General features: G+C 49.4%; 1 protein-coding gene across 1 annotated transcript in view; it reads right to left on the bottom strand.

Annotated features, from left to right (window-relative positions):
- The window catches only part of LOC8031031 (putative phosphoenolpyruvate synthase), a 382,894-nt gene that overhangs the window by 90,315 nt on the left and 276,925 nt on the right, over window positions 1-15,654 (bottom strand). The window contains exons 26-30 of the mRNA XM_040212580.3: window positions 9,731-9,817; window positions 8,366-8,530; window positions 7,338-7,472; window positions 6,806-6,890; window positions 5,319-5,407 (exon numbers count right to left, since the gene is read on the bottom strand). Coding sequence (XP_040068514.2) covers window positions 5,319-5,407; window positions 6,806-6,890; window positions 7,338-7,472; window positions 8,366-8,530; window positions 9,731-9,817 — 561 coding nt within the window. The remainder of the gene's footprint in view (window positions 1-5,318; window positions 5,408-6,805; window positions 6,891-7,337; window positions 7,473-8,365; window positions 8,531-9,730; window positions 9,818-15,654) is intronic.

Raw genomic sequence — 15,654 nt, 5'->3', positions numbered from 1 at the left:
AATCGTGCTTGGCTCCCACGCAAAGGGCCGAGGTTTGATACCTGGGAGTAAGCGCACCTTTTCGTGATTTCTGTAAATGTCGCGTTCTGGTGAATTAAAGAATTATGTTGCTTATTCGAGGTCCGAATGGTTCTACTCGCCGAACCGCCTACACCGATTGTTCTAGAGGCCTACGCGTGTAGTACATCAGGGGTTCCGCGTGGCGAGCCAGAGTCAGTCTTTCGCCAGCACTCGAGCCAACATCCTCGCCGACGCCCACGACGCCCTGTTATTACACCGAAGCTGTTTATGGCTAGGGTTTCGTGTATTTGTTTTTTTTTTTGCGTGACCAAAAACTTTACGTGCACCGTCACACGTGCCGCACGCTCGCCTTCCTCGTACAAAAGACATTGAAGTAAATAATCAAAATAAAGCGTTGACGAACGCGCGTGCAAGATGCTATTTGTTTTAGGCTTTTGCTTTAGAACAGTTACTGCTGCAGACGCAGGTACATTCTGCGCGTGGAACACCATTTCCTGCACTCCTTGATGCTTGGGTAACTTAGCAATAGGCCCATTCAATAGATTACTGGGTGATTCAAGGAGACGCCAGGCTCTTTAAATCGACCGAAAAATTCGGGCTCTGAACCTGTCGCGCTACGACTTTGTGCAGCGTTGTCCACAGATGGTGCATTTTTCTTTTTGTAAAATTTGCAAAGAGCGAACTTACCTGAGGAAAAAGTAAAGAAAGAAAAAGGCTTAGCTCTTATTGAAACGCAGCGACGCCTCTTCAAACAACACGGCGCCGTTTCGCACGGGAGACAAGAGATGGGATATTCAGGAATGACTTAGCCTTGGGATTCTACCCTCCCCCTTCCCCCCCCCCCCCCCCTTATATCCAAAGATCCACAAACCTAACGTTCCCCACCGACTCACTGTGGACTTCCCCACTTCGCTTCTCTGAGCGCTGTCAAACTGCCTTCACCGCACTTTCTCGCCTCTTGTTGGAAAAACGCAGACCTATGTGCGCAACTCTAGTAACTTTGAGGAGCTAACATCCTCGCTTAAAGTGTGCAATACAGGCGTCATGGTTTGACGTTATACCACTTTTCACAAGCGTGCCGGTTTGCCTGGTGGTCACGACGAGAGACGCCCTCGAGAGAGAACACGACCTGAGCGAAAGAACCAGCCTCAGCGTGGACCAACTGTGACGCCTCCTTGAGTTTTGCCTGCCAACATATCATGCTCCTAAAGAAAGACCGCAGGACATCTTCTACAAGATTCCCTGCGCGCATTGCCCCGTCACCTACATCGGCGAAGCAAGACACTCCGAAAGAATCGGTCACCACAAAAACGACGTCCGCGAATTCAATCATGAGCGCAGCGCTGGTGCTGAGCCCAGCACTGTTGCCGAGCACTGCGATGTTAAAGACCACCGTATTCACCTCAAGAAAACGTCCATCCTCACAAATGAGACCAACCCTGGGCAGAAACGTCTTGTAGAACCAATGCATGTTCATACCACCGCAGCAAACGTGAACAGGTGCCTTGGCAATTTACCTACGGTATACTCCAAATGACTACGCCGCGTCACGAAGGACAAGGAAAAAAGAAAAACACACCTTTTTAGAAGAGGAAGAAACTGCTGCGAGTCAACGTTTATACCCGGTTTTAGAAGAAGCTACTCCTCAACGGGCACAGGATCCCGTGACGAAAGAAGCGAGCTGGTTCAGAAGTGCTGTGCCTCTGACATTTAGAGATTGGTTGTTGAATATTTTTACTTTTTAATTATTTGATATCAACCAGATGGACTTCTGTCAAACATGTTTACCTTTAGGTAATAAAAGTCTAAGTTGTATAAGTATAAACGTAAGTATAAAGTATGAGAGAACGCTGCTGCAATATGCGCACGTGTATTAAAAAAAGGCTCAACATATTTTCCAATGGTCAAATAATCACAAAATAGTTTAAAACGCGACTTTAATATTTATTGCTTTCGATGATGTTATGTTCGAAAAATTCCTCGCTTTCGGATCTAAATTCCACGCAGATAATTGCAGAAGGTTCGCTACCTTTTCATGATTACAACATGCTTCGAGTTTAAGACGAAGCCCCTTAGGTACCTGAGTCTCAGCCAATGTTTCACTAGTCAATTTAGATTTTGCTTCAGAGATTACCGTTGGAGGCATTAGTCATATATCACCAATGATCACAGCAGTCATAAGTGCTGAAGTACAGGTTGTTTTGCAGAACCTCGATGATCACTTTGGGTCACTGCCGTCGTGGGCAGGGGGATTGTGAATGACGCTAGCTGCTGGAGGGTTGGTTGCCGATGACAAGAGCCATGAATCGGAGGCTTCGTGTTCGATTGCAAAGATACATAAAAATAAATCTTTACTGAAACTTTAGGTTGCACACAAAAAGGGGAAAAAAGATGAAGACTCAAAAAGCTGCCGCGCACGGCTTACAAATAAAGGACGCCTGGGTCCTACCGGGCACGATGACGACAGTGGCTACTTGGTTGGCGCTGAACGAAGTACTAGCTTAATCACTGTTAGTGGGAACACAGGAGCGCGTGGCATCGTGTGCTATCGCAGCAGTTTAACGGTCAGTCGCGCAAGTGCAACTGCAGCGTTGCGTAGGCGCTGCAGTTGAGCGCCTGGCCGTTAGAATGCTCTGATAGTACCCGATTTTACGCGCTCCCGTGCTGCCACAAACTTCGATTAAGATAGAACCTGTCACGCATGACAGGTTACGCGGCGCACCGCGGAGATGAACTTTAAAGGGTCTCCCACGAGCCCGTTCCGAGCTCAACGATGTACCCTCTGGCCAAGGGTTACGATACCTTGCCGGAGGCCGTCGCCGTCCAATCAGGGCCTTGAAAACATCGAATTGGTCCCATGCACCAACACATGCTAAGGGAATCACGTTCGGGATCGCTGCCCCCGCGTGGGGCTTAAAAAGCTCTTTCTTTGGTTTAAAATTCCTGGACCCGAACCTGAGTCCTGTTCTGCTTACATGCCAGAGAAAATATACGAGTCTGCTAAAATCACGGAAACGTGCCTCGTCGGGCGACTATTCCACCACAAAATGTGGGTGGACGTGGCAAAGCAAAAATCAAAGCGAGCCAGACGTGCACAAAACTTTAGTGTACGAGTTCCAACGCAAGCCTCGGGGTCAAGTTCCCCAAGAAGCACTTACACCGTAGTTTACGGAACGAATTGACGGTCGCTGATTCAGGGGCCGATCCAGAACTCCGTTTAGGGGGGGGGGGGGGGGGGTGTAAAATTTGTAAGGATGCTATTCTCACATTCTTTTGTGTGCACCGGGGGGTCCACCCATGTCAAATTGCCTTCCGAGAAGGGGAGAGGGGTGGGGGTCGACTTGGTTTTGGGGGGAAGGGGCGGCCGCCCCCGTCGCCCCCCCCCCCCCCCCCTTGGACCGGCCCCCTGCACTGACCAGTACAACTCGGCATTTCGCCGAAAACATACACTCGCGAACCACGGTGAGCACCACCGAGACATGTCGACCGGTGCACGTTTATGCGACCAAGGGGCGCCGATGAAGAAACTCAAGCAAAAAGAAACGTACGTGACGCATATACAAGAGTATCGTGCCCGGTCTTCGAGCATCACGAGAGAGGTGCGATTCCAGGAGCCCGACACAGTTCCCCTCTTGCTCAGCGAAGGACCTAACGTTCGCCGACATGTTTTTCGCTTGGCCCCGGGTTCCTCGATGAATTTACGTTTGGCCCTGTGCTTCAAGTTCAAGGAGCAGACGCTCGCAGCCCTGGGGGCAATAGTATTTCGTGGATAAGCGGAACCACCCCACGAGATACACAAACAATCCGCGGAAGCAGAACTCTGTTTTGTACGCGCGCGGGACCCCCCTTGAACTTGGGAAACGCGACACTTGGTCTCCCAAAGCGCTTCCCGGGACCCGGTCGAAGCGCCGACAGACACTTAAGCAAAACAAAGCGCAGGATGCTCTTCTGACTATTTTCAAAAATAATAAAGAAAAAGGACCTCCTCTATAACATATATCGCCAGTGGGAACAGAAACATATGGGATGCGATCTATATTGTAATTACCCCCCTCCCATTGTGTTTTCTGAGTTTCATTATTGGTCAGCGACAATGGTAACTATCATCGTGCTTCTGAACTAGAACAAAAAAAAAGATTAAATTACACTAGCTATTTCATGCTGGAAAAATATTGGAGGACACAGATTGTGCTGAGCTACCATAGGAATGAAGTTTGCGGGTTGCGTTTGCTGTCTCTGTGTGATGAAGGTTGAGCTGAAGTATGCGGGACTAGTCCAACCACACACTTAACGTGTGTGCAAACTACAAACATTCTCTGTTCTCCGGCCTCGTGAGCATCATCAAGCTAGTCTAAATGCTTGGTTTATTAATCGCTTTTTAGGTTTTCCCATGGAACTACTCAGCTTAGCTCAGTTGGCGCAGGATGCGAATCACTTGGTTCGAGAATCCCGTCGGGAGTATTCTTGTATTTGCGTTTTAATGTGACCGCATGAGGCGTATACGGTTCGTTTAACGTTAACTTACATGTAAAGGTCTATTGTTAGAACCAAGCATAACGGTTTTTCGTGGACAACCAGCGTATAAATACACGCTATTTAAAAAAAAAAGTTATTAAAACATTGCTTGGCTCTAAACGGATATGGGAAATGTGAGGAAGGCTCACGAGCGGTTACCATACACTGCTATTCTGAGTTGGAACACCATTTCGTTATACCTCCATACAGACGCTTAATGTGGGAGAACAGCTATTAATTTCTGATTTATTTAGGAGTGCGTGACCGATAATGTCGCTGGGGCGCGTCTACTGAGCTAAACTAGGGTTAACCACCGAGCGCTTTAATCTGAAACATAGCGATGCAGCGCTAAGCCAGGCGATCAAAGGACAGCTTTGTAAACTGTTCAAATAGAGAGATCTGCTTTCTTGTATAGTTGATATTTCCGCGTGCGTGGCGGACTTGGCAACGTGCACGGCTGCCTTGCAGAGGAGTGGTTTCGAACCAGTTCCTTTTTTAAAATTTCGAACTCTACTGAAAATGTCCAGCTTATTGTACGCTCTCACCGCGTGTTCTAGTTCGTAGCGTACCTGAGCTTACCGCGCGTAGAGGGGCCGTGGGCATTGGGCAAGATCGGGTCAGGCGCGCTTCCATCACAAACGGAAGATGTGAGCTATCTTTCCTTCGAGTTAGTAGGCACACGTGTGCCTCTCTAAACAGTTATTAAATTTAATTTTCATTGAGTCATTTTTATTTGTGACAGTATGAATATTTGTGTATCTCCCCTCGTAAGGGCAAGTCACCTTCAGCCTGGCGGGAACATCGGCGCTCTCCACCTGCTGGCAGTTGGACAACAGCGTGGCGAGGTCTGAGAAAACTTCGGGTGTCAGGTCTGTAAAAAAACGAGCGAGAAAGCTTTAATGAAAGTCTTCACACGTGCGTGCGACGGCGCATTTTTCTGCAGCTTGAAAAACGTTCTAATGGAAGTCGCCTCAGTACTTAGTATATCGCAAACGGCAACTATCGGGTCGTTGGCCAGATGCGAAGTTGGTTTCGCCTGACGGTCCATCTTCGTCATGGGATCTCGACAAAGCCACCCTTCTGCGTCGTGGAAGATACTCTTCCGTGTCGCGTGTCAATGCGCCTTTTTCATGAGCTGTGTCACCCGCAAGGCCGGGAATAATATCTTCCTTCCTCAGTATGCCTGTGATGCATTTATAGGCAGTGGCAGCTGTACTAAAAGCATTTTATAATCGTGGCCAAACTCGGTTTCCGCAGCTATTGATGTAACGAGACAGCCTACATAGCGTTCTCGGCAATTTGACATTTGAAACCGCTAAATTTAGCGGGGAATCGGATTAGTGTTGAGGTCACGTAACGTCAAAATTGCTGCTAAATCTAGCAAAGAAGCTGAATTTGCCCGCTAAATCTATCGGAGAAACTGAATTTCCCCGCTAACTTTAGCGTGGAATCAAATTGGTGCTGAGGTCACGTACGGACAGACGGACGGACGGACGGACGGGTGGGTGGGTGTGTGTGTGTGCGTGGGGGGGGGGGGGGGGGGGGCGGGGGCGGGCGGACGGACGGACGAAGGGATGGATGGATGTTAATGGCTATACCCTTTAACGAGCGGTTGCTTGCGCCACCTAGTCTAAGTTTAAAAAGACGTGGCGTTCATTTTCCCGCTAAATTTAGCGTGGTTACGGCGACGCCGACGCTGACGCCGCGAAATGCGGAAACGGGCGCCTTATGATACGTTTACACCTGAGAAGAAATCCGCTGCCGCGGGCGCGGATCCGCTCCCGGCGGCGGCGGCGACGAGCGGGTTGCGTTTACATCCATTTCCTTCGGCGGCGGCGCCGGCTGCGGCAGCAGTTCTCGTAACACCCCGTCAAATGTGACGAGGAGGCGCGAGAGTTCCCACCTCAACTCTCGCCCCCGGGCAATCCCGGGCGTTGCCAGCTCCCGGAAGAACGCCTACTCATGACGCAGGCAGCGTCGCGCTGCGCAAGAATGCCACTTCCAGTCAGCGAAACGCCTCGTTCGGCGGCAGAAATAGATCCCGGACCTATACGCCTCGCCGCCGCGTTTTCCGCCCAGCGTTTCGCCCCAGCGGCAAAAGCTGGGCGGATTCGCTGGCGGATCCGCAAGTGTAAACGTACCATTAGAGCTGCGCTGTAAAACAAGAGCAAAAGTATTTGAAACGCCACTTTTACGGACTCACTCTCAGAGGATGCATGTTTAACAGGGTCTTATAACAGTAATATTTTACACGAGCATTTCGTCCTACCTCCGGAAACGCTGCCCAAGGTCACGAGGAGCATCACGTTGCTCATGGAGGAGAGCATGGAGGTGGTCATCAGGTTAAAGTGAGGCTGAAATTATACAAGCTAGCTGTTTACTCATTTCTTTAGGAAGATCCCTCTGAAAAGTGAACTAGGTGTATGCACCCGCACGACGCATATCGCATATTTTACATTAAGTCAAAGTTACAGGGTTCAAGAAAATCTCGCAATTTTTGTACATAGTTATACACATCACATACTGAATATGTTATCAGATGCAGTCTGCCACATCAATTTAAATCAATTATCGCAAATGAAAAAAATAACGATACGCGTAAGAAAATGATTTAATTTTTGTAACATCTCACAGGAAAAATAAGGTAGATAACTATTGCCAAACAACAAATTCACCTGTGCATTTTTCATTGAGAAAGAAACAATATATATGCTCTTCTGTTGCTGTTTCCCGAGGCAATATGTGATGCGAGTCGTATGGGTGCATATGTTTCTATAGGGTTAAGAGAACAATGCGCCTACCTCTTGTGGAAGTGGCAGTGACTTCGAAATAACGTCGAACATCTCCAGCGCTGTCTGTTCCTCCGTGAGATCAATGCGCATGTTCTTTATGGCATCCTTGGCAAGCTGGAGATAGTGTTCCTTCCAGCACTGAGCCTGTCGTCGGGGACAGATCTCTCAAAACACACTTCGTAATTGCATCGGCGTTGAGAGTTGCGCCCTGAATAACTTAAATCCCACGGAATAACTAGGGCCACCAAGCCGTGGGACCGTGGGCGTCTGTCCGTGGCGGCTTCCTGAATCAAGCAGGTACATTAGGTACCATTAACGACGACGACGATGCCAGGAAGCTACACCGGGTGACCGGGGCACTACGTTCTAGCCCTGGACGTCAATGCATCGGGAGTGGCAGCCGTCTAATTTGACTGGGCCACCACCTGGAGCCGCTGCCTTCAACGAAGCGAGCGAGCGCACCATGAACCGCCTGGGCTTTACCATCCAGAACGTCCATTGAACAGCCTACCGAAGGTCACCTTGGCTCGCTTGCCTACTGGCCTGAACCGCCGCCGAACCTCCAAGACTCGTGCGGTGGATCAGAAGAGCACGTCGTCCTGAACACCATGAAACCGCCAAGGCTTTCCCAGCCGCACGGTGAAGCCTTCGGACAGCACCCTTTGCCCAGGCACTTCTTACAGCTGGTAGAAGTGTCTTGGCAAACCCCGAACCTTCAAGCAACGGTGCTTGCGATGTTGAGAAGACTGCGTCGTCCCCCCCCCTCCCCCCCCCCCCCCCCCTTGTATATATCATCTCATAATCATCAACACTAGACGTGGCACCGCGGGCCTCCATGGTACGGGCTATCGCCTTTCCGCGGTGCCACGGCACTCCTGAGCCAATAAAGATAACGATTACGATTACGATTACACGTTTGCGTTTTCAATACCGGCGGAAAAGTGCTCTAGCCCGCGGATGGTAACCCATCTCAATGTATGCGAATTCAAGTTTACTTTACGAGAAGTTAACATGGCGTGGCCATCCTTCTCACAAACCCTGAGAAGAAAGGCCATCTGTTGGAAACCGGTCAGCTTGCTCGGATGTCCGTTCCTCTCCACAAACTTGGCTGCGACGTCCTTGGACTCGTAGAGACGTCCTAGCACACCATAGAACATCCCCTTGGTCATCAGGCTTTGCTCCTCATTGTGCTGGAACATGCCCTGAAACGACGCGTCAAGGAATCAGCTGCCTCTGTAGAAATCAATAAGGCCCTTCATTTTAGAGCGCAGCTCTTATATGCGCCCGTTTCCGGCTTGAGTGGCGTCGGCGTCGCCGTCGGCGTAACCGCGCGGCGCAGTATGGGAAATGTGCACCGCGTGGGGAGGAGGAGGAGAGGGAGGAGGACAAGGCGGAGGGGAGGAGGAAGGGGAAGGGAGGAGGAGGGGAGAGGGAGGAGGAGGACGACGAGGGGAGGGCAGGAGGAGGAGGGGGAGGAGGAGGAGAGGAGGGGAGAGAAAGGTGAGGGTATAAGGAGGGAGGAGGAGGGGAAGGGAGGAGGAGGAAGGGGAGGAGAAGTGGAGGAGAAGGGGGAAGAAGAGAAGGGGCGAGGAGGATACGGAGGGGAGGAGGAGGAGAGCAGGGGAGGAGCTTGAAGCATGAGGGGAGCAGGAGGTGAAGGAGGAGGAGGAGGGGAGGAGGAGGAGTAGCAGGGGGGATGAGAGGGTGAGGAGAAGGGAGGAGGGGATACTCTTCCCTAAGTATCCTTCCCTTCTCCTCCTCCTAAAGGGCTGTGCTCTAATTCGGCCTTACAGGGTGTTGTAAACGTCTTCCTTTGTTTTAACCCGCACAAACGTTTTCACTGGCGTTGACTAAAAATGTTTGACATAAAGCTATCTTTATTAAGAAACTATAAAGTCCACTTGGCGGTCCCGGAGCAAGGTGCCAATCTAAAGTCCTTATTTTATAGGCCCCAATAATCCCGAGCGAGCTGCACTCTGTCAAGGACTTGTTGAGGTGTTCACGCATCTATTGCAGATTTCGATTTCATGGTGAAGATTCTCAGGTGGTCTACAGTTCCTAAATGAGGTGCACCAAATGCCTATGTAAAGCACAAAAATGTAGTTTTTACGTATAAGAAATAGTTGTAAATTGCTGCGAAAGCTTTAACTACCGTACAGGCTTCGGGTTCTGCACCTTCGTGTATAAATGTCTAAACTTCCAAGTTTGATTTTAAATATGGCACGGCAGGTAAGTATGTTAAGTTAAGGTGTCATTTGTGAAATAATTCGGGGGATATTTGGTGTTAGTTTGCGGTCCGAAATCTTCTCACTTTGTTTACATTGCTCAACGGGGTGGCCAAAGGGAACGTCAAAGTATGCGATATTTGATGCCTCTAAATATAAAGTTTCGAAGCGACTTACATCCATGAGGCTCATCAGGCAGTTTCGACTGACCATAATGAAGAAAGGCCTGATGAAGATTGTGTCTGGTGAAGGTGGGGACAGGCACTTTGGAAAATGTGACTGGAAAAAAAAAAACAAAAAAAAAAAACAAAAAAACGGCGTTTTGTGATTTCTTGCTTTTTCCCCTCTAATACCAGGCGAATAGTCTTATCACGAACAGTTCTTTACATCTCAGAATTGGCACTTCTAGTCACATGTACATTTGTAACCAATCTGGCGGCAATGCGTTAGTCACAAGTCACATTTCTTTTTTTGAAGTTTCTCATGATGAAAAACAGCGTAAAATACAAGGACACAGAGGAGAGAAATACACACAGGACAAGGCGCGGACTATCAACTTTCTTATATAAAAAAAACACGCAGATAAGGATTCTTCTTTTTCTTTCACTGTGGTGTGGCTTCATCTTCTTTTACTGTGGGGTAGCTTATTTTTCGATTTCTTCGAAGGAGGAGTTATTCAAGGTCAAAAAAGTCCATCTCACTGTCTCTGAGGTTCACTGATGGTTGGCTCACGCACGTTGTTTTTCTTTTTTGCTACATGGTAGGCCTCAATAGCCTCCCTAGATAACTGAGTTTGGTGTTTGTGCAGAATATTTGTGTCACTAAACCGTGGCTCACAGCCGCAGTCCCGTCAATGCATTGATAAACGGGAGTATGCTCCACCTTTTACCGTAATGTGATATTTCGGCATCTCCCCGTTTGACGGTTGTATGAGTGCCCGCAGGAGAGTGGGAGGTCATGGACTGTCCACTTTTTACAAGGAACTAACTTCATGCCCTGTTTAATGTGGCATTCGTTGTTGTCTGTTGCCTACTTCTGTTTGGGCATTTTTTGACAGTCAAGCAAACAACAACGAATGACACATTAAGCTGGCATGAAGTTCGTTCTTTGCAAAAAGGGGACAGTCTATGAGATCTTAATCTCCTGCGGACACCCATACATCGGCGCTGGGCTGAGGGATTTCTACTCAGTGGCCTGTGGCAGCCTGCGTATGCGCAATTCCGGACGCTAGTGGCGGCTGAATCGCTGCGTTTTCTTATTTTATTTTGTGTTCTGTGGCTAATATAATTTATCACGGTGTTTAAGAAGCACTGTACTATTTTTGAGAACAAAAACAACCAAATGACAGCTGTTTTTTGTGATTTCGTGAACAAATGGAACTGGAATGTTGGTTTCATTTTATGTTGAAATGTTTACATCATACACTCAATCTTGTCAGTCTACAAAGGTCTTAACTGTCGAAAATATTTAACCACACAGGATAGCCGAAACGCATGGGTATTCCACGCTCACAACATGAAATTGAACGAGTCTCATTAATCGAACACCATATATTGTACGTAGCCAACGGCGCCGCGTTATCCGAACAGGACTTGAGAAAGGTCTAAAATTACACAGCATATCTGGTATACAGCGTCGATGACAGGCGCGTCTCGGTGATCGGACGGAATCCGGCTTGATTTAAAGCACGTTTTGTAAAGACTTTTTTTTTTTTTTTGCGCACCATTAAGGCAAATGACCGGACATGAGCGACCTATCAGGTATTTTTCGCTAAGTCAGTAAACATAGCTGGGAAGGCTTTTCGGAGTTTATCTCAATGGGAATAATCCTCGAAGAATGTCGAACGGCCCGCGTCGGGGGCTGCGTGACGTTCGCTTTCTTCGTTTGTTTCTTGCGACGGCCGAGCGGGCTACGAGCCCTGGTATTTCCTGGTTCCCCTGGTCCTCAAAGTGGAAGATAACACACAAAGGGTAAGCATCCTGGATAGGCAAATAGAGTAAAAACTTTCATGAAAAACCGGCTTCCACAGCTCAGGCGGATATAACAGAAATTTCTGGCTGATAGTGGTCGCTCGAGTCGCAAAATGGCGGCGGCCAGAGAACTCTTTTGGCAAAGGTCTATAGACCGTTCCATTAGGGTCATAGCCGAGGGGGTGAAAAGAGAAAAAAAAAGTGAAAGCCGCTTACAACTCCCTGTAACGCCGAATTAGAGCGCAGCTCTTGAGGAGGAGGAGGGAAGGGCACTGGGGGGGGGGGGGGGTTAAACTAACCAGGGGGGTCACGTAACCTTGGGGGTTGCGTGACCCCCAATGCCGATGATGTCATCACTGACGTCACTGATGACGTCATCAGTGACGATGATGATGCGGGTACCGATGACGTCATTAGTGACGTCACTGATGACTTCACCAGTGATGATGACGATGACGATGCGAATGTCGGTGACGTCATCAGTGACGTCGCTGATGACGTCATCAGTGATAATGACGATGACGATGCGGATTTCGGTAACGTCATCAGTGATGATGACGATGACGATGCGGATGCCGGTGACGTCATCAGTGATGATGACGATGACGATGTGGATGCCGGTGACGACATCAGTGACGTCACCGATGACGACATCAGTGACGTCACTGATGACGTCATCAGTGATGATGACGATGACGATGCGGATGCCGGTAACGTCATCAGTGATGATGACGATGACGATGTGGATTCCGGTGACGTCATCAGTGACGATGACGTAATCGGGGGTCACGCGACATCGGCGGGGGTCACGTGACCTCGGGGGTCACGTGACCTCGGGGGGTCACGTGACCTCGAGGAGAGGGTCACGTGACCTCGAAGAGGGGTCACGTGACCTCAGGGGAGTCACGTGACCTGGGGGGTCACGTGCCCCCCCACGAGGTCACGTGACCCCGGTGGGGGGCTCGCGCGGTGCATCATGGGACATTTCCCATGATGCACCGGGGTCACGTGACCTCGGGGGGTCATGTGCCCCCCACGAGGTCACGTGACCCCGGTAAGGTGCTCGCGCGGTGCACTATGGGACATTTCCCATGATGCACCGCGCGGTTACGCCGACGGCGAGTCCGACGGCGACGCCGCTCAAGCCGGAAACGGGCCCCTAAGAGCTGCGCTCTGAAAAAGTGAAAGCCGTTTACAACTCCCTGTAATGCCGAATTAGAGCGCAGCTCTTGAGGAGGAGGAGGGAAGGGTACTGAGGGGGGGGGGTCAAGTGACCTTGGGTGGGGGTCACGTGACCTAGGGGGGTCACGTGACGATGCCAATGCCGATGACGTCATCAGTAACGATGACGATGCGGATACCGATGACGTAATCAGTAACGTCACTGATGACGTCATCAGTGATGATGACAATGACGATGCGGATGCCGGTGAGGTCATCAGTGATGGTGACGATGACGATGCGGATGCCGGTGACGTCATCAGTGATGATGACGATGACGATGCGGATGCCAGTGACGTCATCAGTGATGATGACAATGACGATGCGGATGCCGGTGAGGTCATCAGTGATGATGACGATGACGATGCGGATGCCGGTGACGTCATCAGTGATGATGACGATGACTATGCGGATGCCGGCGACGTCATCAGTGATGATGACGATGAGGATGCGGATGCCGGTGACGTCATCAGTGACGTCACTGATGACGTCATCGGGGGTCACGTGACCCCGGGGGTCACGTGACTTGGGGAGCCACGTGACTGGGTGTCACGTGACCTTGGGGGTCACGTGACCCTGGGGGGAGGGGTCACGTGACCTTGGGGAGTCACGTGACCTTGGGTGTCACGTGACCTTGGGGTCACGTGGCCCCTGGGGGGGGTCACGTGACCTTGGGGAGTCACGTGACCTTGGGATGACCTTGGTTACGCCGACGGCGACGCCAACGCCGACGGTGACGCCGCTCAAGCCGGGAACGGGCCCCTAAGAGCTGCGCTCTAAAATGCCCTCCCCCTCTCACCCGCATGTTGTCTGCTCCGCCGAGTGGGCAGTACCTAGCATCCGGCTAGTGACCAAACTCTATTTAAAATCGCGTCATTTTGGAAATTTCAAGCGCAGATGCGCAGATTTTGGTATGCCAGTTATCGTGTATATATGCTAGATAAAAAGACTGAGTCCAATTGCGCTGTCATCTGCGTGCAAATAAAAGAAAATAGGGAAAACTGTGTCAGACTTGCTGGTCTCTCCGCCGAAAAGTGAATCCTGTGGCTGTACCTTTTTGACTATACAAAGTTCGTACTGGTGTAGGCCTTTAGCGACCATGAGTGGATGTCTGAAATAATAAATAAAAACGTGCTCTCCTGCCGCAATACACGCAGTAGTTGAGGGTTAGTACTGCCGGCTGACTGAACTGCTATTTAAGTAACGGAAAAAAAGATATGGCAGTTGATCATTTACCGAAGTAGAACAACAGAGAGCTCTAGGCTAATTTTGGAGAAGCCATAACTACTCTAAGAACGCGAACCACTTCACAACGGCAGCCACGAGCGAAAGTTCGATGTTCCCCACAGCCCGCCGATACAGCCCAAGGATGGAGAATGGCAACCTCCCGTTTTGTCGTCTGCTAGCGGAGTCGGGTGCGTGCCCTCTCTCTCGTTTTACCCCGCCGAACCCGCTGAATTTCCCGGATGTATAGAGAGGGCGCTGCTGTCGAACAAAATGGTGCCGCCCAGAGAGCGCTAAATGGAATGGTCTATAGGTGGTGAAACGTCTATGTGTTGTTGTTATGTGTTTCGTTATGTTAAGCCGGAGTGAAACGTTTTATAATATGACTTCCCCCGGCTTTTGGAATATATTTGCGATTATGTTTGTTCTTTAGTCCCGGTCTATACCTCTGTACTGTCAACACTTTTCTGCTCTTTGACTATTGCCCATCCGGCTTTCTGCCTCCTCTGCTTTTCACCTTCAACCACCCAGACCCCATTGTTTTTTTGCAGGCAGGTCGTGTTGCATTTCAGACCATCCTGGAGGCATTTTATAGAGGGAGGAAAATTGATGTCCAATCCTTTCGAATGAAGAACATGCCCCGCCGTTCTCACCTTCTTACTGACTATATATGTAGTAACTGAGCTGGAGAATGAGACGTCAAAACAAATTTCTCTAGTTTGAATTATTAGTGAGTGGGCACAAAGCCTTTGCCTACTCACTGAGCGAACGAGTTCGAACGCCGAACGCTAGCATACGATGTTCGGCGTTCGAACCCGTTCGCACAGTGACAAAGGCAACCAACTTTGCGTCTACCCACTAATGATTCTAACCAGAGCAATGCGCTATTGCGTCTAGGGACGCTGTCATCTAATTCTCCAGCTCATATTCTACCCGTGTAGTCACTGACTAGTTGAGAACATCAGGGCGTCTCTTTCGAACTCCCTGCCTACATCACGCGCTCGTTGAATTTCGCTGTCCTCTGGTGTAGCGTGGACGGTCTAGGCTCTTGTTTTCTTTTATTTATTTATTAATACTGCCAGTTTTTTTAGGACCGAAACAGGATTGGGTGACACAAAAATACATTTTCACTTAAAATGTAAAACAAAACACGCAACAATCTTCTGCCATGCACAATCATAACAGTGTTCTGACGTCCGAAAAATAAACCTCCTTATACAATTCAATGTAGAACACAGTAAACCGGGAGTTTTTTTTTTTTTTGTCTATTCTTTCTCTTGTCGATAGCTCGGTACAATAAATAAAAAAAGGTCGAGAGATCAGTTAGAGACGTAGAATATATAGGAAACGATTGTTGCCAGTCATATAGGTCGCTGGTTAGAATCCGGCAAGACGGGGAACTTTTCCTATAAACGCAGCGGTAGATGCTATAAGCGATCGTGTGAGAGATGACACCACTGGCAGTTTCTGCGAAGGACGGTCATGGAATTTGCCTGAGAGGTTCCCACTAACAGCTGTCGCTCTAAATATGGACCTGCTCCTTTAATCTCGCGGTTAGAGGTCTCGTATACAGAATGCACTAGCAATATGGGCGCGACGTAACAGCAACTACGCATGCCCTGGTTTGCCTATTAAGGCGATAGCTTGAAAGAGATTTTTCACTGAAATTTCTCGCTTCTGTTGGCT

The sequence above is a fragment of the Ixodes scapularis genome, unplaced genomic scaffold (assembly GCF_016920785.2).
Source record: "Ixodes scapularis isolate PalLabHiFi unplaced genomic scaffold, ASM1692078v2 PGA_scaffold10__122_contigs__length_95168666, whole genome shotgun sequence".
Classification (NCBI taxonomy): Eukaryota; Metazoa; Arthropoda; class Arachnida; order Ixodida; family Ixodidae; genus Ixodes; species Ixodes scapularis.
This window is presented reverse-complemented; position numbering and strand designations above follow the sequence as displayed.